Source organism: Triticum urartu, chromosome 5A (assembly GCF_056163025.1).
Source record: "Triticum urartu cultivar PI428250 chromosome 5A, HENAU_Tu73, whole genome shotgun sequence".
Lineage (NCBI taxonomy): Eukaryota > Viridiplantae > Streptophyta > Magnoliopsida > Poales > Poaceae > Triticum > Triticum urartu.
Genome location: NC_141877.1, coordinates 299,556,040 through 299,580,102, shown reverse-complemented (window position 1 = coordinate 299,580,102; position 24,063 = coordinate 299,556,040). Strand labels below are relative to the sequence as shown.

The 24,063-nt window shown below is 52.5% G+C and overlaps 4 protein-coding genes across 5 annotated transcripts; 2 read left to right on the top strand and 2 right to left on the bottom strand.

Moving 5' to 3' along the window:
- Window positions 1-5,279: 5,279 nt before the first annotated feature.
- LOC125508679 (two-component response regulator ORR9) lies at window positions 5,280-7,145 on the top strand. 2 transcript variants are annotated; one of them, XM_048673447.2, is made up of 5 exons: window positions 5,280-5,551; window positions 5,635-5,726; window positions 5,818-5,904; window positions 5,996-6,066; window positions 6,574-7,145. In XM_048673447.2, exons 1-5 carry the CDS (start codon window positions 5,446-5,448, stop codon window positions 6,911-6,913), a joined length of 696 nt encoding a protein of 231 aa, XP_048529404.1. In that variant the 5' UTR covers window positions 5,280-5,445; the 3' UTR covers window positions 6,914-7,145. The 2 variants fall into 2 exon arrangements, with proteins under 2 accessions (XP_048529404.1, XP_048529405.1); XM_048673448.2 differs by having other exon boundaries at window positions 5,408-5,551; window positions 5,821-5,904.
- LOC125508680 (DNA-directed RNA polymerases IV and V subunit 5B) lies at window positions 6,472-23,412 on the bottom strand. The gene is made up of 4 exons (XM_048673449.2): window positions 23,008-23,412; window positions 10,449-10,625; window positions 9,884-9,997; window positions 6,472-7,293 (listed from the first exon to the last, which is right to left on the bottom strand). The coding sequence occupies exons 1-4, from the start codon at window positions 23,269-23,271 to the stop codon at window positions 7,168-7,170; spliced, it is 681 nt and encodes a 226-aa protein (XP_048529406.1). The 5' UTR covers window positions 23,272-23,412; the 3' UTR covers window positions 6,472-7,167.
- On the top strand, window positions 15,432-17,299 carry LOC147971126 (uncharacterized). Its single transcript, XM_087522402.1, has 2 exons — window positions 15,432-16,001; window positions 16,445-17,299. Exons 1-2 carry the CDS (start codon window positions 15,432-15,434, stop codon window positions 17,297-17,299), a joined length of 1,425 nt encoding a protein of 474 aa, XP_087378528.1.
- Window positions 17,277-20,847, bottom strand: LOC147971125 (uncharacterized). The gene has a single exon (XM_087525917.1). The coding sequence runs from the start codon at window positions 18,885-18,887 to the stop codon at window positions 17,781-17,783; it is 1,107 nt and encodes a 368-aa protein (XP_087382043.1). The 5' UTR covers window positions 18,888-20,847; the 3' UTR covers window positions 17,277-17,780.
- Window positions 23,413-24,063: the final 651 nt, after the last annotated feature.

The following is a 24,063-nucleotide window of genomic DNA, read 5'->3' as shown; positions in this document are numbered from 1 at the left end:
CGGGACGATACGGAATCTCCCGCGCACTCGCGCTCCACTTGCAACGAACTGGCCACAACACGCACCCAATCAGCCCACGGCGGCATGGCGTATCGCGGCACATCACAGGGAAACGGCACTTTCGTGGCGATCGGCAGCGGATACGACGCGATCCTGGGCAGTACTACTGTACTAAGGCCATCTCCACCGCGACCCTATCTTGTCCGTCGGACACAGTTTAGATAAAAGCAGACACATGCAACGACCCAGCAGCAGACCACATCCTACTTTTTCGTCCGTTTCCTGTCCGTTTCACCCCATCTCTAGATCAAAGTTGGTCTCGTTTTGAAGCCAAAGCGGACACAGACGAACACCCTCCGGCCGCTCCTCGTCCGCCTCGGTCCGCTTGCATGTGCAGTATGGCCCACCTGTCATACAAATAAAAAGGGCCCATCTGCCCACCCATCCCCTCTCTCCTCCTTTATCTCTTTTTCCCCGGGCCATGGATGCGCAGGCTAGCACGGGTGAGGCGAGCGGGGCCCCGGCGACGGCAAGGCCGCACCCGGCGACGGTGCGCAGCGGCATGCGTGCACAGCACGGCGCGGCGGAGGGGCACGACGGCGCGCGCGGCTGCGGGCGTGACGGCGAGGGCGACGGACAAGGGCGAGGTGCGGCGCGGCCGGCGCGACGAGCTGGCGAGCTTCGGCGTGATGGCGCGGGCGAGGACGGCGGACGAGGGCGAGCGCGAGCTGCTGCGCGGGCGAGCTTCGGCGCGAGGGCGCGGACGAGGGCGAGCGCGAGCTGCTGCGCGGCCGGCGCGGCGTGCGGGCGAGGGCGCGCGCAAGCATGGGGGCGCGCGCGGTGGTAGGCGGAGGCACGGGCCGGCGCTGCGGGCGCGGCGGCGCAGGCCGGCGCTACTGCAGGCTCGGCGCGGCGGGCTAGGCGACGGCGGGGCTGGGCGGCGCAGGCTACCGCGCGGCAGGCTCGGCAACGGCGGGGCTGGCGAGCGCGGGCGGCCGGCGAGCGCAGGCGGACGCGCGGCCACAGCTGCGCGTGCTAGCAGGCGCCGTGTGCTAGCTAGCTAGCTTAGCTAGCCAGCCGCCGTCGCTGCTGCATGTGCCGCAACTTCGCGCGTGGGCGAGCGCCCCGGCAAGGCGCGGAGCGCGTGGGCTGCGGGCGGGTGCGGCTGTTGCTGCAGCCTCCGCGCTGGCGAGCAGGCGAAGCACGGGGCGAGCAGCTGCGGCATCTGTGCCAGCGAGCGCGGCGTGACCGGGCAGTTGGGTGGGCAGGTACGGGCGCGCGGGCGAGCTCGGGTGTTGTTACTACACCCCGGCAAGCACTGATGCGGCGCGGCGAGAGCGAGAGCGCGAGCTTGTGGGCGGATGAGGCGCAGACGTGGGCCGAAGTGCAGGCGGACGTTTTGGGATAGTCAGCTGCGCTGGGTGCCTCCAACACGAGCCGGTGCTACCCATTGCTATCTCAAACGAACGAAATCTGAACAAAGCGGACGTTTGTTTAGGGTCGTACGGTGAAGTTGGCCTAAGAAGCAGATCGTCGGGGGGTGGAAAGCGACGCGATATCACGAGGCCCACGCGCCCGGATCCTCGAAGCCGCTTCGGCCTCCGATCATGGGATGCGATCGGGGGGGCGTCGATCGTCGGGTTGCGACATGGATGGCAGCTCCTAATCCGAGGATGTGCAGGTTGCCAAGCCGATTTTTTATCTTCTATCTACTCCAGGCGGTGGCTACCTCAGCTCAGCTCACATATGCTGACTTCAGTTAACCAGCTGCATGCAGTACAGCTGCGAGGATTTTACACAAACAGAATCATGGAAGATATGATCAACTCCCACGAGGAGAATCTTCTTTCATTTACGGTTTGGCTATTCGTTGGTACCTGAAAACGTGATTTGCCCTGGTCCATTTTTTGTTATTAGTTAGGGACGCGTTTAGTTGCATACAGCCCAACCAAGTCCGGGCGGGATGAAAACAGTCTGTTTGGTTGCGTACACGGAGGTCTGGCTCGCATCGGCATAATGCTTAAAGCACCACGGAGTCTGGCTCGCTGGAAACACTTCAATCGGCCGTTTTCAGCGCAAAACCTCATCCCGGCGTAGGGCACGATGCAGGAGAGATTCGGACGGAGATGGCTGGAGACGAAAATTGACGGAAGCGGGATGGCACAAAATATAGCCTCGCCCCCTCCCCCATTTACTCACTCAACTTGGCTCTCGGACAAGCCCTTCCTCTATTCTGGGCATCGGTGGCGATGACGACTCAGATCCATCGAAGCGGCAGCGGCGGCGTTGGTGGAAGCTTGTAGTCCCCTTCTTCTTTGACTCCGCCCGGCTATCCTCGTCTCAGCCATACCCCCTCCCCCCACCTCGACCCTGAGCTGGTAAGTAGCATACAACCCCCCTCCTCTGTTAGGTCATTTCTTAGGACCGTTTAGGGTCGGTTGCACCATTGTTGACCGCACAATGGATGTCGCTTAGGTTGTGGATGAACGGATGAAGCTTGTAGTCCAGGCAGCATCGTTGATAGCTGTGGTTCGGGCCTGGATCTTGTTGGTCCATAAGAGAGTTGGTCGTCAGAATGACAAACTTGTCATCTAGTATGGTCCATGTTAATCCGAGATCGGGAGAGGATAGTGAATATGAACTACATCTACAACCGTAACGACACATAGGCCCGTGGATGCTTTGAATGAAAAGAGCATATTTCGCCAGGCTTGTGCAAACGTTCAGGAGCAGGGGGTTGCTACAAGATAGCATCCACACCACTATGGAAGAGCAAGTTGCCATGTTCCTGCATGTTGTAGGTCATAGCCAGAGGTTCAGGGTTATGCACAACACATTCAGGAGATCAATGGAGACCATTTCCAGGTACTTTAGGCAAGTGTTGTATGTTGTTGGGGAACTCGGAGGAGAGATGATCAGGTCACAAACCGGTCGGACTCCTAACAAGATTCGCACTAGCCCAAGATGGTATCTATACTTCAAGGTGAGCACAATACGTAGTTGATGCCTTGATATGCTTGTATTGTTCTGTTATAGCCATAACACCATCTTGCAATGCCATTTCAGAATTGCATTGGGGCAATAGATGGTACTTATGTCACTCTCAGAGTGTCGAGGTCATAATCTGCAGCATGCAGGGGGAGCAAGCACTATACAAGCCAAAATGTGCTTGCTGCTGTTGACTTCGATTTGAAGTTCACATATGTGCTGGCTGGCTGGGGAGGATTAGCACATGATGCCAACATTCTAAGTGACAACATGATTAGACCCGATGGCAAGTTCTACCTAGGAGATGCTGGTTATGCATGTCGACATGTGTTCTTCCACCCTTCAGGAAAACCAGTACCATCTGAGCGATTCCTCTGGTGGGAAATATCCTAGGACTCCTCAGGAACTGTTCAATCTCAGAGACTACAACCTTAGAGTTAGGGTTGAGAGGGCATTTGGACCTCTGAAGAATGGGTTTAAGATCCTGCATCAAAAGCCATTCCACCCTTACCCGACCCAATTTAAGCTTGTTCTTTCATGTTCAATCCTTTATAACTAGATCCTACAATGGGGTTGTGATGAACTTGTGCCGGGCGAGGAAGATATGATGCCCGATGATGTGGTCAGCTCTGGCCATGGTGTGGAGACGTTTAACAATGAAGCGTGGAGAACAAAACATTGGAGTGGGCTCAGACAATGTAGGATAGTAGAGGTCAGACGAAGAAGAAGAAGAAGAAGAAGAAGAAGAAGAAGAAGAAGAAGAAGAAGAAGAAGAAGAAGAAGAAGAAGAAGAGGATGGACTGCCACCTAGTTAGCATCGATGAACTTTCTCCTATTCAGCCATATGGCTCTTAATAATTTATACTGCCATTTGTTAATAGTTAAGATAAACTGTCATTTGTTTCCTAGCTAGAACAAGACGTTGTTCAACTAGTGTGTGTGGTAAGGTCACCACTAGTGTGAAGTCACACCTTATGCCGTTTGCAACCAAACAACATGCTATTTGTCTAACAACAGCGACACGGGCAACCAAAAAACGTAGTAGAAATTGCTTCCTTGATGCAGGAAGCCTAATGCAGGCAACCAAACTACATGCAGATGTTGAATTTTAGCCCTATGTTTAGGGTGAGGGGAGGGGGGAGGGTTGCGGGCTTGGCGGATTTTTTTTTGCTCGAGACCTTTAAGGGATGGCCAGGGGTGGAGGCAGCACCGCGGGTTAAGGGAGGGCGGGGTAATGAGAAGCGCGACCGGCTACATGTGAAGGTTGAACAGGAATAGTTCCACGCACGATCTTGGTCGTTAGATGGTCATCTAACGATTGACACTGGTTTTTTTCCCGGGTGCCCGATGAATAGGCACTCGTTTTTTTATTAAGGGGTAATGACCTCTAATTTCTATCGGAAATATTAAAAATCTAACGGTGGACTTTTAAGCATGTCAAATATGATGCTCGGAATGACAAATTATATTGTCGTGAGCATGACAATTTTCTTCAGCAAGCATATCAAGTCCTGGCAAAAAAGACTAAGCACATCAGGGATTTGTCATGCTAAAAAATCCAACGTCAGATTTGTAGCAAAACATCATCGCCCACAACCTTTCAAGACACAATCTACCGAAGGAAATTGCCATACTCGCAACATCATAAATTAATACCCAAAGCCGTCAGATTTGCTATGTTTGTTCACTGCAGAGAGTTAAAAAAGAAACATCATCGCCCACACCCTTTCAAGTGAACTGCCACTGATTGGCAACACCGCATACTATTATGTGGAGCCACATAACTCGCAGCTGGTCGTAACACGTCTGTACTGCAGACTCGACGTCCCGGGTAGGAACCAACTAGTGATGCACCACCAACAGATTTTATACAGGGAAGGGAAAGGAAGGGGAAAAAACCAACAGATGAGATGGACGCGCATCAAACCGCAAGGTCACACCTGTGGAAGATCTCCTCATCTTTTCTCCGCTTTACCAAATCGCCAGAAGCGACCCCAAATCTTCCTTTCAGGTCAGCCGAGCAAGAGGACAGGCCAGGAAACGAGAAAGAAAGGGAAGGGAACAAGAGAAAATGGTGGACCATGGCTTTGCTGTGGCTGATGGGCCTGCCAGGTCTATTCTATGGTGGAGTCAATTCATGGCAAGATTTGGGGGAAATCTGGCCCGGATCTTGCTTTCCATGAGGCGGGATTTCCTTTGGTCATCACACTTGTTTTCTCCACCCACCTTTTCCCCACCCCATATCTCCCTGGAATCCTTTCTCATGTGCTTCCGGTGCATATAAACTCGACTCCACCCACACGCTCCTGGAAAGCCCCCCCCTCTCTCTCTCTCTCTCTCTCTCTCTCTCTCTCATGCCAAGCGCACACACCTCCTGCCTTAACTCTACCATCCTTGCTTTCTCCTCATAGCATCCTCCTCCATCACACAAAACACACGCTCTCTCTTTCTTCTCCGATGGCGGTGGCGATCGCGGAGGCTCCGTTCCATGTCTTGGCCGTGGATGACAGCGTCCTCGACAGGAAGCTCATTGAGAGGCTCCTCAAGACATCTTCTTTCCAAGGTATCAATCAATTTCATTTGCAGCATACGAAGTTGTGTTCCTGCTATGCCATGGCATCTGAGGCAGAGTCTCTGTTTCCGCAGTTACCACCGTGGATTCTGGGACCAAGGCTCTCGAGTTCTTGGGGCTCCATGGCGAGGACGCCTCCATTTCTTCTGTCCATGCGGACCAACTGGTAAGAAGACAGATGGTCTATCATGTGCGCAGCCACAGTACTAGTGCTCTGAAACTGTTTCTGATTGATTAATTTTGGGTTTGGTCCTAAGCAGGACGTCGAGGTGAACGTGAACCTCATCATCACCGACTACTGCATGCCTGGGATGACAGGGTACGATCTGCTCAAGAAGATCAAGGTACCAGCCCTTTTTTTTTAGTTTGATTTGGTCTGCTCAAGCCTGAAGAGCATGGTGGCTAATGGTCTCCATCTGGCTTTTGTTGAATCAGGAGTCGTCGTCTTTCAGGGACATCCCGGTTGTGATCATGTCATCGGAGAACATACCTTCCAGAATCAACAGGTGAGCACGGTTACGGACCCAAAATCTTGTTTGTTTTGGAAACCAGATTGATTATTGATGGTGCTGATTTAGAAACTTTATAGCTGAACCACCGTTAGAAAAGATTCAGATAGTCTCATCTGTTATTACTACATGTTTGATAGACCTTGATCTAAATTTAGACACCAAGATCTCTTGGAATCCTTTATTGATTTGGGGTCACATGCCTTCTAATAAAGGAACAACCCCCACCCAGCTCACGTCGTGCTAATATTCTATCATGAAATATTTAGTGTCAAATAAATAGTAAAGATATGGAATGATACGGTTGTCGATCTTTCGAGTCGATTATCTCTATATAAAAAGGGTTATAGTAGCAGACAACTCACCAGTGCCACTTGTCTATTTCTATCGGCGCATATGGAGTAAAAACCCAAATATATGGACATAAATAAAGCTGTAAAGAAATATAGTAGTAGGATCTTAGAATGAACTCTGACAATTACGGTTTTGTTTGTTCTGAATCAGATGCCTGGAGGAAGGAGCAAATGAGTTCTTCCTAAAACCAGTACGGCTATCAGACATGAGCAAGCTCAAGCCCCACATAATGAAAAGCAGATGCAAGGAGCACTGCCACCAGGACGAAGACCTGCTAAGCAACAGCGAGACCAACCTCACAAACAACAGCAGCAGCAGCGATACCGTCACCATTAGCGGCAGTAACCCCACAAACAACAGCAGCAGCGATACCATCAGCAGCAGTAACCCCACAGATAACAGCACTGGTGATAGCAGCAACATCCGCAAGAGAAAGGCGGCAGATGACGAAATTTTACCCAAGACAAGCAGACCAAACCACAGTTGTTAGCTGAAGAAAGATTGTTTGACAGTCAATCTTTTTTCCTTTCTTGGTTCTTCATCTTAATCAGGTTTCTGACATCTGATTTGTATGTAAAACCTATGCTAGCTCTAGTAAACGGATACGGCTTGAATCCAGTCGACCATGCTCGGTGTAACACGCCTGAAGTCCCAAATACCTTCAGGCCAATGAATCAGCATAGAGCTAACACGATTTTACAAACAGCTTGCTACACCTTTCATCCATGGAAACACATGCAGCCCTCAGAAAATACATCGGTATGTCACATGGTTCCCAGTAAGCTCACTGTCATATGTAACTTTAAGCACGGTTCCCTTGCCGAGGCCATAGTAGCGAGCAACAGGATCGGTCTCTAGCATGCGAGGGAGCTGAAAGATAAAAGCACCATTTTCAGCAAACTGTGGTTAAAAATAACTATATAACAACTTGATGAGGATTTTAAGAAATTGAAGGTTCATGCAAAAAGAACTTGATGAGGAGTAATAACAAATGCAGTTTGGCATTTTAGGCATGTGAAAAATCCAACAGGCAGACAAAAGGATAATGAGCTATGCCCCACAGCGACTAAGACATTAATATACTTATCTTCAATTCTTTTATGGTAACAGCACAATCAGTTAGTGTGTGGAAATACTAAATGTCTTAAACTGGGTAATACATCAAAGTTCTAGTTTAAACAAAACCAAATAAGAACACAAATAATATGGCAACCTCACAAAAAAATTATGGCAAATCAGAAAATTATCAGCATGATATGTCTATGAGACGCAAGTGGTCAGGATGGTAAAATGTATCAATGATGGTCTCCATCATCGCATCCAAGCACAACAAGGGATTGTGATCTTCCTTCAGCCACATTCATGTTGCAAACACAATCAAGCACATACTAGGAACTAACATGCAGACCAATAGGCAACAGCCAGGCTGATCTGTGAAGGAAATAGTGACATCCAGCAGGATGTAACAAAAAAAAGGTTACATAGTTCACATAGCGACTTGCAATATCGTTCCCGCAGGGGAAAAAACTTGCAACGCCAGCAAGACTGGAAAAATAACATCACAGTTCTAGCATGAAACACTTGATCCCACAAAAAATGGGGAAAATAGATAGTGATCGATGATTTGCCGTTTGCAGATTCGCAATTGAAGATTTGACACTACAAAGAGAGAAGATGAGATACAATTTCCAACGTTTTATCCTCTTCCACCTCCAACTGGCCTACACCCTCCTTTCCTCTAGCCCCATCGTTCATTCTCCAAGCCAGCTCCCAACATCACCCACCCGATAGCCTGTTCAACCCCATTTTTGCCCAACTCATTACATAAAAGAGCTCTTAACTCATGTACCTTCTCTTCTTGTCATTCTTGCATCTTCAACTGGGAGTTAACCAGCTGGCGAACCCGGCTATGAATAGCCCTACAGCCTGCATATAGTATGACACATTGACCACGGAAATGCCCTGCCGCCTGCCGTATTAGTATTGACACGTTTATCACTGAACAGCCTGCTGTCTGCTATATATTATGCCACATTGATCGCCGTGGCTTAAGAAAGGACCAGGTCAGCCACAAGAGGTGAAAATGGGGGTACAATTGATGACATTGACATCATTTCATAGTTGCTGAAATTGCAGGGCTTGCTGGACGAGTCATGGCACAGCAGGAGACGCCAACAAAGTTGAGGCCAAGGGAGTTTTTTCAGAATATGATAGCGGTGGCTCCTTTTTTTTTGAGGGCCTGGCTCCATAATGAGTAAAGTTCCTTCCCAAGCTTGGGGGTCACAAACTTGACAGGGAGTGGAGCTTCGTAACAAACAAGGGTAGGGGAAGCTGTTGGGCACCTTGGCATTCCAATGTATATGAAGGTTTGCCATGTCCATGAACAAGTACACCGTCGCCTCTGTGCAGCCTCCTGCTGTGGCAGCGGTGGGATTGTATAGCACTAGGAGAGTGGGGTTGAGGACAGAGTATGGAGGAGAATAATCCAATCAGGATTTGGAGATTCCAAGGCGGGGATTTGACACAGGGGATGAAAGGGAGATATCAAGCCCTCCTTGGTATTCAAGCATGGGGACAGGAGGGGAGCTACCTTAGGAGAAAATGTGGAGGTAGGGAAGAAGCAAAGGTAGGAGAGGACAAAGAGAAATATTGTATTCTTACATTCATATCTTGAGCAAAAGAAAAAGGAAGATAGAATAACAGAGAAGGTGCAAATTTTCATCTATTTCTCTCTTCCCAGTGGAAAATCATCAATGCACTTGCAGATTTGAAAAACGGCAAATCCTCAGTCACCACTCTTTGGAGTGGCAAATGACTAATTTTTCCACATGGAAAATAGTCAATTAGTTCTGCGGACGTAGCATGAGTTCCAGTAAATAATACTCAAAAACATGATCGTACAAGTCGCCAAAGTTTTAACTCTACTGGTAATATAGATAAACCATAAATCAAACAAGAAGATCATCTAAAAAATGCAAAGCACCAACTCAATGTTGCTAGAACATTTTTTGTAATACCCATTTGTGAAGAGAGACACTGTATCTCTGACAGGCATATGACCCCTAGACTGTACGTGCAGACTGTTTTGTCACTCTTTGTTTTAACAATTAGAAAATATTTTCTCCATAATAGATATTGGTTCAACCTGGTAACTGTTCTCATCTGGCTAAAGAATCCAGAAAAAAATAAATAGAAACTGCATGTTCTTCAATAAACAGAAATATAGAAACTTTTAAAGCTTAAAGCTGGACCAAATATTTCAATCTATGAAAACATATTTTAAATGTGTTTCCATCTTAAGAATTCTTGTTTGGCAATATAATTATAACAAATAAATGATATATACTTCTGACTCTCCAAAAAGAAACTTCTTGGATATTGTAACAATTTAGAATAAATATATTCAGTACTGTCACCTAATTGAAATTAGTAATCAGTAATAAATTATAGATAGACGTACCTGTGAATCCTGCACATTGTACTTCTTCAGGAGCCTGGCCTTTTCTTCTGCAGTCAACACTTCATGCTTGGGCTTCAGGGCATGCTTACTAATGTTAACCAGTAACTCATTGACCTTCAGTTGGAGGAGCACATCAGTTTGAATATAAAGTGTATAATGTAGAATATATAGATAACATATCATATATGTATAGTAAAGCATCAACTGTACACGACTAAAGTGATGAAACTACAAGGGATTAAGCATTTGCTGTACATGACAGAAGTCGTGAAACTACAAATAAGTATTCAAGGTTTTTTTGCGAATAAGTATTCAAGGTTGAGAGCATAACTTGCAGAAACTTGTACACTGGATTCTGATTCAAACCAATAGAGTATGCTACACTACGTCAAGCATTCAAGCATCAATATTGAATGCACAAAAATGTACATACAAATTAGTTGATGTGCTTTACTTAGTGGCATGTCGTTTATTTACATAATTTTAATTTCAACACAGTCAATGCTGTTGTTCATTTACATAATTTTAATTCCAACAAAGCCATGAATAATTATACAAAACTAACCTGAAAAATATCTACTTTAAATGTGAATTTCTCCTTAACAGACTCTTTAGCTCTAGGCATTATCTTTCCCTGCAATATCAAAATAAGTCTGGACAAGTTCTCTCCTTCGATCTGGTCATATATCTCCTGGATAGTTGCGATTTTGACAGGTTCTGGTCCACAGAATAGAATTTTCACCTGAGATAAGAGTTAAACCATAGTTAAATCTATATGATATGCAAAAAAAGGCTAATTTATGTTCGGGTGAACGAGCTCCGAGCACACGGCTCCACCCTCGACTGCATTAACACTGGACGCCAACACCACCTCTGTCGTCGCCCTTTTATGTTCTCTCCTTATTTATCCCGCGTGTTTCTTTCCCTTTCCTGCAGAGCAGCGCCACCACAGTTACTTGCCGCCTCCTTCCGCTGCGCCGCATCCTCCTCTACTGTCGAGTCCCTCCCCGTTCACGCTGCCATTCTCACTGGTGTCTGCGCTGGGAGTTGGTGAGGCGAGGGGCAGATCTGGGCTTTCTTTTCCCAGCAATTGCTGCTGACACCATGAGGTAGAGTGCTGTATATAGTTATTTTTGTGTTTATAGTCCGCCTTTTTAGTTGAATTTTGTAGTGACTGAAAGCTTCACGGAGGAGGGGGGTTGGAGGTGCCATTTTAAAAAGTTGAGAGTTTGTCTTCACCAGGTAAGAGATTGTGATTCATTCGGTTGATATTTTTGTGTGAGAGTTCAAAATTGATTCTCTCGTGGAGATTATACGAGTGAAAGCCCTTGGTTGAAACTTGTTTCTTACTTAGGTTAAAGTTGCCGATCACCAAATTGAAAACCGATCTTTTTTCTCTTCTCCGGCTCAGGCGCTGACGACGGCAATGCCGCCACTCATGGCCCAAAGCTAGGGCCAGAATGTGGGGACATGGTGGGGTGTGTTCCGACAGCACAAGGTAGCTGTCGAAACTCAATGAACTATCACTAATTAGACCCCCACCCCCACCCCACACAAACGTTATGTAAACATTGAACTTCAGTACATACATGCTAAATTGAGCCATCCATTTGCAGAGTGATGTTTAGATAGAGGGGGTATATTAGTATCAAGAAGATATCAATTGCACCCGTTTTGCAGAGTGATGATAACCGTAAACATTCTGAACCACAAGAACAACAATCTGCAACTGCTATTGGAAACCTAGTAACATCATCATGCACCTGACACAAGTCGAAAAAAGTTGAGGTGGCGCCGGAAGGATGAGGACGACACTGCGTCGAATAAAGTTGCCTAGGCTTGCTCCTCACACGACGACGATCTCCATGACGGCATCGAGAAGCTGATGGCCTGGTCTTCTCACCATCCGGCCGGGACGGTGAGATTAGGTCTTCTTTTAATCTCCGATAGTTGCTGTTTTTTTTTTGCGCAGTGGTGTCGGAGGCTAGCCGAGCCTAGGAGGATTCGCTTAGGTAGCTGGAACGTAGGGTCTCTGACAAGGAAGCTTCGGGAGCTAGTTGATGCAGCGGTGAGGAGAAGTGTTGATATCCTTTGCGTCCAAGAAACCAAATGGAGGGGACAGAAGGCGAAGGAGGTGGAGGATACTGGCTTCAAGCTGTGGTACATGGGGACGGCTGCAAACAGAAATGGCATAGGCATCTTGATCAACAAGAGCCTCAAGTATGGAGTGGTAGACGTCAAGAGACGTGGGGACCGGATTATCCTGGTCAAGCTGGTAGTTGGGGACTTAGTTCTCAATGTTATCAGCGTGTATGCCCCACAAGTAGGCCACAATGAGAACACCAAGAGGGAGTTCTGGGAAGGCCTGGAAGACATGGTTAGGAGTGTACCAATTGGCGAGAAGCTCTTCATAGGAGGAGACCTCAATGGCCACGTGGGTACATCTAACACAGGTTTTGAAGGGGCGCATGGGGGCTTTGGCTATGGCATTAAGAATCAAGGAGAAGATGTCTTAAACTTTGCTCTAGCCTACGACATGATTGTAGCTAACACCCTCTTTAGAAAGAGAGAATCACATCTGATGACTTCTAGTAGTGGCCAACACTCTAGCCAGATCGATTTCATCCTCTCGAGAAGAGAAGATAGGCGTGAGTGCCTAGACTGTAAGGTGATACCTGGAGAGAGTGTTGTACCCCAGCATAAGCTGGTGGTTGCTGACTTCCGCTTTCGGATTCGTGTCCAGTGGGATAAGCGTGCCAAAGTCGCTAGAACGAAGTGGTGGAAGCTCAAGTGGGAGGTAGCTCAGGCGTTCAAGGAGAGGGTCATTAAGGAGGGCCATTGGGAGGAAGGAGGGGATGCGGACAATGTGTGGATGAAGATGGCAACTTGCATTCGTAAGGTGGGCTCGGAGGAGTTTGGGGTGTCCAGGGGAAGGAGAAGCGAAGATAAGGATACCTGGTGGTGGAATGATGATGTCCAGAAGGCGATTAAAGAGAAGAAAGATTGCTTCAGACGCCTATACTTGGATAGGAGTGCAGACAACATAGAGAGGTACAAGATGGCGAAGAAGGCCACAAAGCGAGCTGTCAGTGAAGCAAGGGGTCCGGCATATGAGAACCTCTACCAACAGTTAGGCACGAAGGAAGGCGAAAAGGACATCTATAAGATGGCCAAGATCCGAGAGAGGAAGACGAGGGATATTGGCCAAGTCAAATGCATCAAGGACGGAGCAGACCAACTCTTGATGAAGGACGAGGAGATTAAGCATAGATGGCGGAAGTACTTCGACAAGTTGTTCAATGGAGAGAATGAGAGTTCTACCATTGACCTGGATGACTCCTTTGATGAGACCAGCATGTGTTTTGTGCGGCGAATCCAGGAGTTTGAGGTCAAGGAAGCTTTAAAAAGGATGAAAGGAGGCAAGGCGATAGGCCCTGATTGTATCCCCATTGAGGTGTGGAAAGGCCTCGGGGACATAGCGATAGTATGGCGAACCAAGCTTTTCAACCTCATTTTTCGGGCAAACAAGATGCCAGAAGAATGGAGACGGAGTATATTAGTACCAATCTTCAAGAACAAGGGGAATGTTCAGAGTTGTACTAATTACCGTGGAATTAAGTTGATTAGCCATACAATGAAGCTATGGAAGAGAGTCATTGAGCACCGCTTAAGAAGAATGACAAGCGTGACCAAAAATCAGTTTGTTTTCATGCCTGGGAGGTCGACAATGGAAGCCATTTTCTTGGTACGACAACTTATGGAGAGTTACAGGGACAAAAGAAAGGCTTGCATATGGTGTTCATTGACTTGGAGAAGGCCTGTGATAAGATACCATAGAGTGTCATGTGGTGGGCCTTGGAGAAACACAAAGTCCCAGCAAAGTACATTACCCTCATCAAGGACATGTACGATAATGTTGTGACAAGTGTTCAAACAAGTGATGTCGACACTGATGACTTCCCGATTAAGATAGGACTGCATCAAGGGTCAGCTTTGAGCCCTTACCTTTTTGCCTTGGTGATGGATGAGGTCGCAAGGGACATACAAGGAGATATCCCATTGTGTATGCTCTTTGCGGATGATGTGGTGCTAGTTGACGATAGTCGGACGGGGTAAATAGGAAGTTAGAGTTATGGAGACAAACCTTGGAATCGAAAGGGTTTAGGCTTAGTAGAACTAAAACCGAGTACATGATGACATGATGTGCGGCTTCGGTACTACTAGGTGTGAGGAGGAGGTTAGCCTTGATGGGTAGGTGGTACCTGAGAAGAACACCTTTCGATATTTGGGGTCAATGTTGCAGGAGGATGGGGGTATTGATGAAGATGTGAACCATCGAATCAAAGCCGGATGGACGAAGTGGCACCAAGCTTTTGGAATTCGCTGTGACAAGAGAGTGCCACAAAAGCTAAAAGGCAAGTTCTACAGGACGACGGTTCGACCCGCAATGTTGTATGGCGCTGAGTGCTGGCTGACTAAAAGGCGACATGTTCAACAGCTAGGGGTGGCGGAGATGCGTATGTTGAGATGGATGTGTGGCCACACGAGGAAGGATCGAGTCCGGAATAATGATATACGAGATAGAGTTGGGGTAGCACCAATTGAAGAGAAGCTTGTCCAACATCGTCTGAGATGGTTTGGGCATATTCAGTGCAGGCCTCCAGAAGCTCCAGTGCATAGCGGACGACTAAAGCGTGCGCAAAATGTCAAGAGAGGGCGGGGTAAACCGAATTTGACATGGGAGGAGTCCGTTAAGAGAGCCCTGAAGGATTGGAGTATCACCAAAGAACTAGCTATGGACAGGGGTGCGTGGAAGCTTGCTATCCATGTGCCAGAGTGTTATGACCGGGGTAACTTATACCCGAAGGAGGCCCACTGGGCAGGTTTAGTTAGGGGCTTAGCCCAAAAGTTAACTTATTTTTATTAGCATCGTGGTTATATAAACAACTGTAAGATTCTTTTAGAAATTAAGCAATAAGACTATTCCTACTGCCCGGCTCCCAGAGGAGCCGGAACCCTAACCTAGCCGCCGCCTCCTGCATCGCCGCCGCCCCTCCCTTCGCACGAGACGGCGCCAGCACGCCGGCCGCCGCGGTCCAAGCCTCGCCCCGCTCCCTCCTTCCCCTACAATCTCCGGCCTAGACCCGGTAGAGCCCTGCTCCTTCCCCTACAATCTCCGGCCTAGACCCGGTAGAGCCCTAGCTCCTACCACCTTGGTATCAGCTAGCTCGGTTGCGATCATGTCTTCGCCGCCACCCACCCCATCCCTCCCGCTGCCGACCTCCACCACCATCAGTGCCCCCATCGCCCAGATGCCGGTTCCCTCCACCGCGCCGCCAGCCGCCGTCTACAACCCGGAGGAGGTCACCGGGGTCCTCCACGACCTCGTCACAGTGGTCCAGGGGATTCAGTTGTACTTGGCAGGCCCCTACGGGCCACCGCCGCCGGCCCTGCCGTGGTACCCGCCGCACTTGGCGGCCTCCGCGACGTTTGCCGGGCCGCTGCAGCCCCAGCTGCAGCTGCAGCCGCCCCCCGCCGCCACCCCGCCATGGCCACAGTGGCCGTCGTCGGCTGTCAGGGCTCCTGCCGCGCCAATCGCCCCCATGCAGCAGCCGCTGCAGCTGCAGCCCCCCCCCCCCCCCCGCCGCCGCTCAGCACCGGGCCGGCCCCGACCGCGCTAGAAGGCGTTCCGATTCAGCAGGTCCGCTTCCCACCTTCGTCGTCACCGCTCCCGGCCTGGCTGTCCGCGTCGTCGCCACCGCCGGTCTACACTACGGCCGGCGAACAGCCGGCGCCCACCCTGCAGTACGGCGGGCCCTCCGGCTCCGCGGGTCACTACGCGGGCCCCGGCGAACCATCGTTCCACGAGGGACCCCCGGTGTCCACCAACCGGGCGTTTGCCCCCTCGCTGCTTCGTACCGCCGAGCCATACAGCCACGACGGTCATACCCAGACGCCGCCACGGTTCGCCAAGATCGACTTCGCCACCTACGACGGCACCGAGGACCCCCTCAACTGGCTCAACCAGTGCGAGCAGTTCTTTCGGGGGCAACACACGCTCCGCGTCGGACCACACCTGGCTCGCCTCTTATCACCTCCGGGGCGCCGCACAGACGTGGTATTACGCCCTCGAGCAGGACGAGGGCGGCATGCCCCCTTGGGAGTGCTTTCGCGAGGTATGTCTCCTTCGCTTTGGGCCGCCGATACGCGGGAGCCGGCTGGCGGAGCTCGGCCACCTCCCCTTCACCTCCACGGTGCAGGACTTTGCCAACCGCTTCCAGGCCCTGGCATGCCACGCGCCGGGCGTGACGGCGCAGCAGTGGGCCGAGCTCTTCGTCAGCGGTCTTCCGGATCACATGCGCGTGGGCGTGGAGCTTCGGGGACCCCAGGACCTCCAGACGGCCATGTACTAAGTAGCGCCTTCGAGCGTCGCGCGCAGGCCTTGCAGCAGGCGGCACCGGCTAGAGGTGGCCAAGAGCACCTCTGTCGGGCCGGATGCCCCCGGCTGCTCCAGCAACTACCGCTCCGACTGCGACGCGGCCCTTCCGTCGGCTCTCTTAGGCCGAGCAGCTCGAGCGACGTCGCCAGGGGCTTTGCTATAACTGCGATGAGCCCTACGTGTCGGGCCACGTCTGCCCGCGCCTCTTCTACTTGGAGACGGTCGACTACGTCGAGGAGGACACACCCGCCGACGGGCTCGGCGAGTTGCCGCCACCAGTTCCTGCGGAGGCCACCACCGTGCCCGCTCCGGCGACGGCGCTCGTGGTCTCGCTCCGTGCGCTTGCCGGCATCCGCGACGAGTGGACTATGCTTTTGCCGGTGATGATTCACGACGAGCGCCTGGTAGCCCTCCTGGATACAGGCTCCACGCATAACTTCCTGCCCGAGGCTACCATGCGCCGCTTAGTGCTTCAGCCGACAGTCGGGGAGCAACTTCGGGTCACGGTGGCTAACGGCGACCGCCTCCGGTGCCATGGGTTGGCGCGGAACGTGCCCATCACCATCGGCGACGAGCACTTCACCATCACGTGCGCTGGCATCAACTTGGGCTGCTTTGACTTCATCCTCGGCGTCGACTTCTTGCGGACCCTCGGTCCCATCCTCTGGGACTTCGACGCCCTGACGATGACCTGGCGCATAGGTCGCCGGGTCCGGTTGGAAGGCGTTGGGGGCGCCTCACCAGCGACGCCGCAGCTTCAGCTGGCCGCGACCGCCACCGAGCCCGAGCACCCACTGTTGGATCACCTCTTGCAGCAGCACGGCGACCTCTTCGACGAGCCTCAGGGTCTTCCGCCAGCACAGGTGTATGGTCATGTTATGGCGCTGCTAGAAGGAGGGCGCGAGAGGGCCGGCCGAGGGCCTTTCTGCCCACGGCCGGGCAAGAGGGAAGGGATTTCCTTCTTAATTCTTGCTTGATTAGATTGATACATCTCCTCTCTTTATATAGAGAGGTTTACTTGACTCCCAAGCAAGGCTTACTTGACCCCTAAGCAAGCGACCCTTATCTCTAATTAACCCTAAGACTAATGGGCTCATTAGGCCCATTACGTACTCTAACACTACACCCCACCTGGACATGCAGCTTGTCCTCGAGCTGCAGCCTAACCAACTTATAACCATGACTTGACGCAACAAAAACCTAACACCTAAAAAGAAGCCTTTTACATCTCGGCTTGTTTTATTATTCTCAACCTGAAATGGACTGGGACGCTTTATTTTGGACCCCTTAACAAAAAGTGGACACCATCCGCACGTCGGACGTGCACGTGTACAGCCACCTGGATCCCATGGACACCACCTAGACAAAAGGAGTGCATGTGTATGACCACCTGGAAGTGGTCGCAAGAGTGACCAGCAGAGGCGCCCTCGCGGCGGCCGGTGGCGGAATGCAGTGGTGCTACGCGGTGCGCTGCTGTCGGTGACACCATGCCTTCTCCCTGCCGGACGGCTGTTGGTTTGCACCGCACAGGGAAGAGTGGAGGGCTTGCGATGGAGAATGACGAGGAGGGGTGCGCCCCCCCCCCCAACCGCTGATGTCGCAAACTTTGAGGTCGTTGCCTGCGGGGAAAACAGCATGCCCGCCGCCCGTGGGGGAAACCGCATGCCCAAGATCCCCGACGCAGCGGACGAGATCGAGGTCCTTTACGCAGCGAAGCGCAACTGGGAGGAGCGGCAGCTGCAGACCACGCAACTCCCGCACACGCCGACGCGCTAGGAGGCCGCGTGCAGCAGCCTGCAGCCTCACCGTCGCCGACACGTGGCGGGTAGTGATCCAAGCTGGAAGCGGTGACGGCGACGGCGGAAGCTTGATCTGCTGGATGGGGACGCCCTGGGGAAGCGGTGATGGCGACGGCGGGAACTTGATCTGGTGGATCGGGACTCCCGTCAGCGCGGTCGATGCGGGGCCGGAGCTGACCGGTGATGGCTGCTGCAGTTGCAGCGGCTGCTGCGGAGGAGCGCCGGGCGCGGCGGAGGTCGCCAGGAGCGGTGGCTGCCACTGCAGCCAGGGCGGGGCGATGGATGGTAGCTGCTGCAGCGGCCTGATGAGCGCGGCGGAGGCCACCTGGTGCGGCGGCTGCCACGGCAACCAGGACGGGGCGGTGGTGGCGGTGGATGGCAGTTGCAGCGGCTGCTGCAGCAGCCCGACGAGCGCGGCGAAGGCCGCCTGGTGCGGCGGCTGCCACGGCAACCAGGACGGGGCGATGGATGGCAGCTGCAGCGGCTGCTGCAGCAGCCCGACGAGCGCGGCGGGGGCCGCTTGGTGCGGCGGCTGCCACGGCGGCGCGGTGGCGGTGATGGGCGGCGCAGCCGGGTGCGGCCCATAGGACCCGGCCAAGAACAGATGGATCTCCTGGACCGCCTGTGTTAGGTCCCGCAGCACCCCGGACACCTCCGGGGTGAGGACGACGAGGGCGGGCGCGACGGAAGATCCCGGCGCGGGCAGGAGTGGGGCGACGGTCGTGACCGGCAGCAGAAGAGACGGGTTGGGCGGTGGTGAAGACATGATCGAACCGAAGCTAGCTGATACCAAATTGTTATGGCGCTGCTAGAAGGAGGGCGCGAGAGGGCCGGCCGGGGGCCTTTCTGCCCACGGCCGGGTAAGAGGGAAGGGATTTCCTTCTTAATTCTTGCTTGATTAGATTGATACATCTCCTCTCTTTATATAGAGAGGTTTACTTGACTCCCAAGCAAGGCTTACTTGACCCCTAAGCAAGCGACCCTTATCTCTAATTAACCCTAAGACTAATGGGCCCATTAGGCCCATTACGTACTCTAACAGGTCACCGCATTCATCTCCTGCCAGGCACGGCGCCAGTTGCAGTGCGCCCCTACCGCTATCCCCAGCTACAGAAGGACGAGCTGGAGCGGCAATGTGCGCTCATGCTCACCTTGGGCATCATCCGGATCTCCACGTCGCCATTTTCGACGCTGGTCCTCCTCATCCGCAAGTCGGATGGCACGTGGCTCTTCTGCATCGACTACCGCGCCCTTAATGCCCTGATGCTCAAGGACAAGTTTCCTATCCCGATGGTCGACGAGCTCCTAGACGAGCTACATGGGGCACGTTTCTTCACCAAGATTGACCTCCGGTCGGGTTACCACAAGGTGCGGATGCACCCGGACGATGTCGCCAAGACGGCGTTTCGGACTCATCACGGCCACTTCGTGTTCTTGGTGATGCCTTTTGGCCTCTCCAACGCCCCAGCGACCTTCCAGGCTCTGATGAACGACGTCCTCCGCCCCTACTTGCGTCGGTTTGTGCTCGTTTTCTTTGATGACGTTCTTATCTACAGCGCCTCATGGGCGGAGCACCTTCAGCACGTCGCCATCGTCTTCAACGAGATTCGAGTGCACCATCTTCATCTTAAGCGCTCGAAGTGCTCGTTCGGGACGCCTTCAGTCGCCTACCTCGGCCACGTCATCTCGGCCAAGGGGGTTGCTATGGACGCTGACAAGGTGGCGGCCGTCGCGGCCTGGCCAACACCGCACTCACTGCGGGCTCTTCGCGGCTTCCTGGGCCTCGCGGGGTACTACCGAAAATTTATCCGGGAGTTCGGCCTCATCGCATCCCCGCTCACGCGCCTGCTGCGTCGCGAGGCCTTTGCTTGGGATGAAGAGGCGACAGCAGCGTTCGAGGCTCTCAAGGGGGCCCTCACAACAGGTCCCGTTCTTCAGATGCCTGACTTCGACCGCCCGTTCGTCGTGGACTGCGACGCCTCCGGTGTGGGGTTCGGCGCCGTCCTTCATCAGGGCGATGGACTCCTCGCGTTCTTCAGCAGGCCTTTTGTCGCGCGCCATCTTTAGCTCGCGGCTTATGAGCGGGAGCTCATTGGCTTGGTGCAGGCGGTGCGCCATTGGCGGCCCTATCTTTGGGGCCGGTCGTTCCGGATTCACACGGATCACTACAGCCTCAAGTTCTTATTGGACCAAAGGTTGTCTACCGTGGCACAGCACCAGTGGATCAGCAAGGTCTTTGGCTGCGACTTCAACATCGAGTATCGTCCGGGCCGCCTTAACACCGTGGCCGACGCCCTGTCCCACCGCGACGCCGACCACGACGCAGCCGTCGGCGACTCCGATGGGGCGGCACTCTGCATCCGTTCGGGGCCCTCTTTCACCCTCTTTGCCGACATCCGTCGGGCCACCGCGGACGCGTCGGACGCTCAGCTCCTTCGGCAGCGACTTGCTGCTGGTGACCTGGAGGAGCCGTGGCGCCTAGCGGATGGATAGCTCCTGCATGGGCGCCGGCTCTTCGTGCCGGACCACGACGACCTCTGTCACCAGGTTCTGCTGCTGGCACACTCGGCCGGCCACGAGGGTGTGCAGAAGACCCTACACCGTCTCTGCGCCGACTTCTACATCCCGGTGATCGGGCCCTGGTCCGGGACTGGGTGCGGTCTTGTGTGACATGCCAGCGCAACAAGACGGAGACACTACGGCCGGCTGGTCTGCTATAGTCCTTGGAGGTGCCCTCTCAGGTCTGGACTGATATCTCCATGGACTTCATCGAGGGCCTTCCCAAGGTGGGGGGCAAGTCCGTCATCCTCACGGTGGTCAACCGCTTCTCCAAGTACGCTCACTTCATCGCGCTTGGCCATCCCTACACTGCCACGTCTGTGGCCCGTGCCTTCTTCGACAGCATCGTCCGCCTCCACGGGTTTCCCTCCTCGATCGTCAGCGACCAGGACCCGGTGTTCACGGGGCATGTCTAGTGTGATCTCTTCCGGATGGCGGGCGTGAAGCTCTGCCTGAGCACGGCCTTCCATCCTCAGACGGACGGCCAATCCGAGGTGGTAAATAAGGTGATCGCCATGTATTTGTGTTGTGTCACAGGTGATCGTCCTCGCGCTTGGGTGGACTGGCTCGCATGGGCGGAGTACTGCTACAACACCTCTTATCACTCCGCCCTTCACGCCACGCCATTAGAGGTGGTTTACGGCCGCCCGCCCCCGCCCATCCTGCCGGTTGACCCGGCGACGGCTCGGACGGAGGCGGCGGGCGATCTTCGCAGTCGCGACGAGATGCTTGCGGAGGTGCGGCAACGCCTCATTCAGGCCCAGCAGCTTGCTAAGCACTACTATGACGGCCACCATCGTGAGGCGGAGTTCGCGGTGGGTGACTGGGTGTGGTTGCGCCTTCTTCACCGCTCTACGCAGTTCCTGGACCCGCGCGCGAAGCGCAAGCTGGGCCCTCGCTACGCTGGGCCATTTTCCGTGTTGGAGCGCATTGGGAAGGTGGCCTACCGCCTTCAGCTTTCGGCCGGTGCTCGCATCCACGACGTCTTCCATGTGGGGCTGCTGAAGCCCTTCCGTGGGGAGCCACCGGCGGCCACACTCGTGCTTCCTCCGACCTCTGACGGGCGTCTCCTTCCCGGACCAGCGAAGGTGTTGCAGGCCCAGCTACGTCGCGGGGTGTGGTACTTGTTGTTCCAGTGGGATGGTGGAGATGTTCCCCGGTCGACGTGCACTTGGGAGCAGCGCGACGAGTTCCGCCAACACCCAGACTTCCAGCTCGAGGACGAGTTGTTTGTGCAGGCGAGGAGAGATGTTATGACCAGGGTAACTTATACCCGGAGGAGGCCCACTGGGCAGGTTTAGTTAGGGGCTTAGCCCAAAAGTTATCTTATTTTTATTAGCATCGTGGTTATATAAACAGTTGTAAGACTCTTTTAGAAATTAAGCAATAAGACTATTCCTATTGCCCGGCTCCCAGAGGTACCAGAACCCTAACCTAGCCGCCGCCTCCTGCATCGCCGCCGCCCCTCCCTCCGCGCGAGACGGCGCCAGCACGCCGGCCGCCGCGGTCCAAGCCTCGCCCCGCTCCCTCCTTCCCCTACAATCTTCGGCCTAGACCCAGTAGAGCCCTAGCTCCTACCACAGAGCCATGAGTTGGTCGCAAGATCTTATGGGTTTCACCTCTAGCCTACCCCAACTTGTTTGGGACTAAAGGCTTTGTTGTTGTTGTTGTTGTCGGAGGCTGGGATGAGATGGATTTCCTGATGCGGGATTGATGGTACAACGGCTGTGGATCTGGCGCTCTTTCCCAACTACGTCAATGGGATGCGGCGGATTCGGGTCCAGGTTACCATGGGGATGTTCCCCGGTCGACGTGCCACAGCGACATGTGCCTTGCTGCTTGCAGCAGGCCTGTTCATCGACTCAGAAAGCCATTATGGCGATGGTGGAGATTGTGCTTCTTCTCCGGCGACCGCCTCCGCGGCGGTGGATATTGGCTGCAATTGTTAGCTTCGGTGTGTGCAGGGATCCTTATGGACCTTCTTGTATTTTTCCATGTCTCAGGATCCTCTCTGCATGGTTTTCAGGACGTCTGTCAACTCCTAGTTTCTATAGATGTTGTCGCGTGTGTTTGTACATGTATTCTGATTGTTGATTAATGATATGCGCGGTTTAATGAAAAAAAGTCAATGAAGAAAGGTGAGCAAAACACTGAAATCCTCTCTTTGTTCCTCCTATATTTCTCAAATTTGCAATGCTTCGTCTATCCCAGCCCAATTGGACTGTGGCGCGCTAACGAGCAATAATGCTGTAAGACGGTCCTTAATTGCTAGTACTATTGACGATGAATATGGATGCACAGAGCCGGGGAAGGAGCAGTAAACTCACCTTGTCGGAATGGTCGGAGGCGAGGAAGGTGGAAAAGGTGAGGCGCTCGACCTCGGGCTCCGGAGCCCACCACGCACGGAACTCCGGGAGCGTGCGGGCGAGCTCGGACTCCGGCACGCTGTACCCGCGGTCCCGCAGCATCTCGAGCGCCGTGCGCCGCGCCAGGAACAGCCGGTGGCTCTCCTGGCTCGCGCGGCCGCCGCGGTCGACCATCGACGACATCCAGCCGACGACCTCGGGGACGTCATCGAACGAGGGTTCCATCACGAGGGCGGGGGCTTCGAAGGCGGCGGCGGCGGCGGCACCGTTGGGCGTGCTGTTCGCCGCGTTCAGCTAGGATGGCAACCGCGGGGAGCGCATCAACCATTCCACCTACTCCCTCGGGTCCGGGTTTAGTAGACCCTTTAATTTGACCTGTAAATTTAGCTAATACTCCCTCCTTTCCTAATATAAGACGATTTTAAAATATTAACTACATATATACTAAAATAAGTGAATACACATACTAAAATATGTTTAGATACATACAAATGAAGAAAAAAACTAAAAGGTTTTATATTAGGGAACGGACGGAGTAAAATATAATACTCTCTCCGTCTGAAAATACTTGTCATCAAAATAAATAAAAGGGGATGTATCTATATGTATTTTAGTTCTAGATACATCCCTTTTATCCATTTTGATGACAAGTATTTTCGGACGGAGGGAGTAGTAATTTATACTGTATATCACAAAAAAAGACCGTAAAGATCTATTTTGAACTACAAATAAAATTATATACTTTTTTGGAATATACTTTATATTTTACTTGTAGTCATATAGATAGTCGAAGTCTAGCCCAAATATGAATGGGCCTAATAAATTTGGACGAGGAGAGTAACAGTGACATAAGGGTAAGACAAAAGGAAAAATATCAAAGTATATACAAAATAAAATTGGGTAAATAATCTAATTCTCTAGGGTTTTAGTGTTTTAAACTCGCTTGAACAAACATGAACTAGTTCATCAAACGACCTGCTTAAATCTCTAAACAAGATCTTTTTTGTAAGAAGAAAA

Coding starts and splice junctions, on each gene's coding strand:
- LOC125508679 (XM_048673447.2), top strand. CDS start 5,446: ATGGCGGTGGCGATCGCGGAGGCTCCGTTCCATGTCTTGGCCGTGGAT. Junction 5,727..5,817: donor CTGTCCATGCGGACCAACTG/GTAAGAAGACAG, acceptor TTTGGTCCTAAG/CAGGACGTCGAGGTGAACGT. Junction 5,905..5,995: donor ATCTGCTCAAGAAGATCAAG/GTACCAGCCCTT, acceptor TTGTTGAATCAG/GAGTCGTCGTCTTTCAGGGA.
- LOC147971126 (XM_087522402.1), top strand. CDS start 15,432: ATGGCCACAGTGGCCGTCGTCGGCTGTCAGGGCTCCTGCCGCGCCAAT. Junction 16,002..16,444: donor CGGGGCGCCGCACAGACGTG/GTATTACGCCCT, acceptor CGGCTCTCTTAG/GCCGAGCAGCTCGAGCGACG.
- LOC147971125 (XM_087525917.1), bottom strand. CDS start 18,887: ATGTCTTCACCACCGCCCAACCCGTCTCTTCTGCTGCCGGTCACGACC.
- LOC125508680 (XM_048673449.2), bottom strand. CDS start 23,271: ATGGAACCCTCGTTCGATGACGTCCCCGAGGTCGTCGGCTGGATGTCG. Junction 10,626..23,007: donor CCTCCGACCATTCCGACAAG/GTGAGTTTACTG, acceptor CTCTTATCTCAG/GTGAAAATTCTATTCTGTGG. Junction 7,294..9,883: donor ACAATGTGCAGGATTCACAG/GTACGTCTATCT, acceptor TTTATCTTTCAG/CTCCCTCGCATGCTAGAGAC.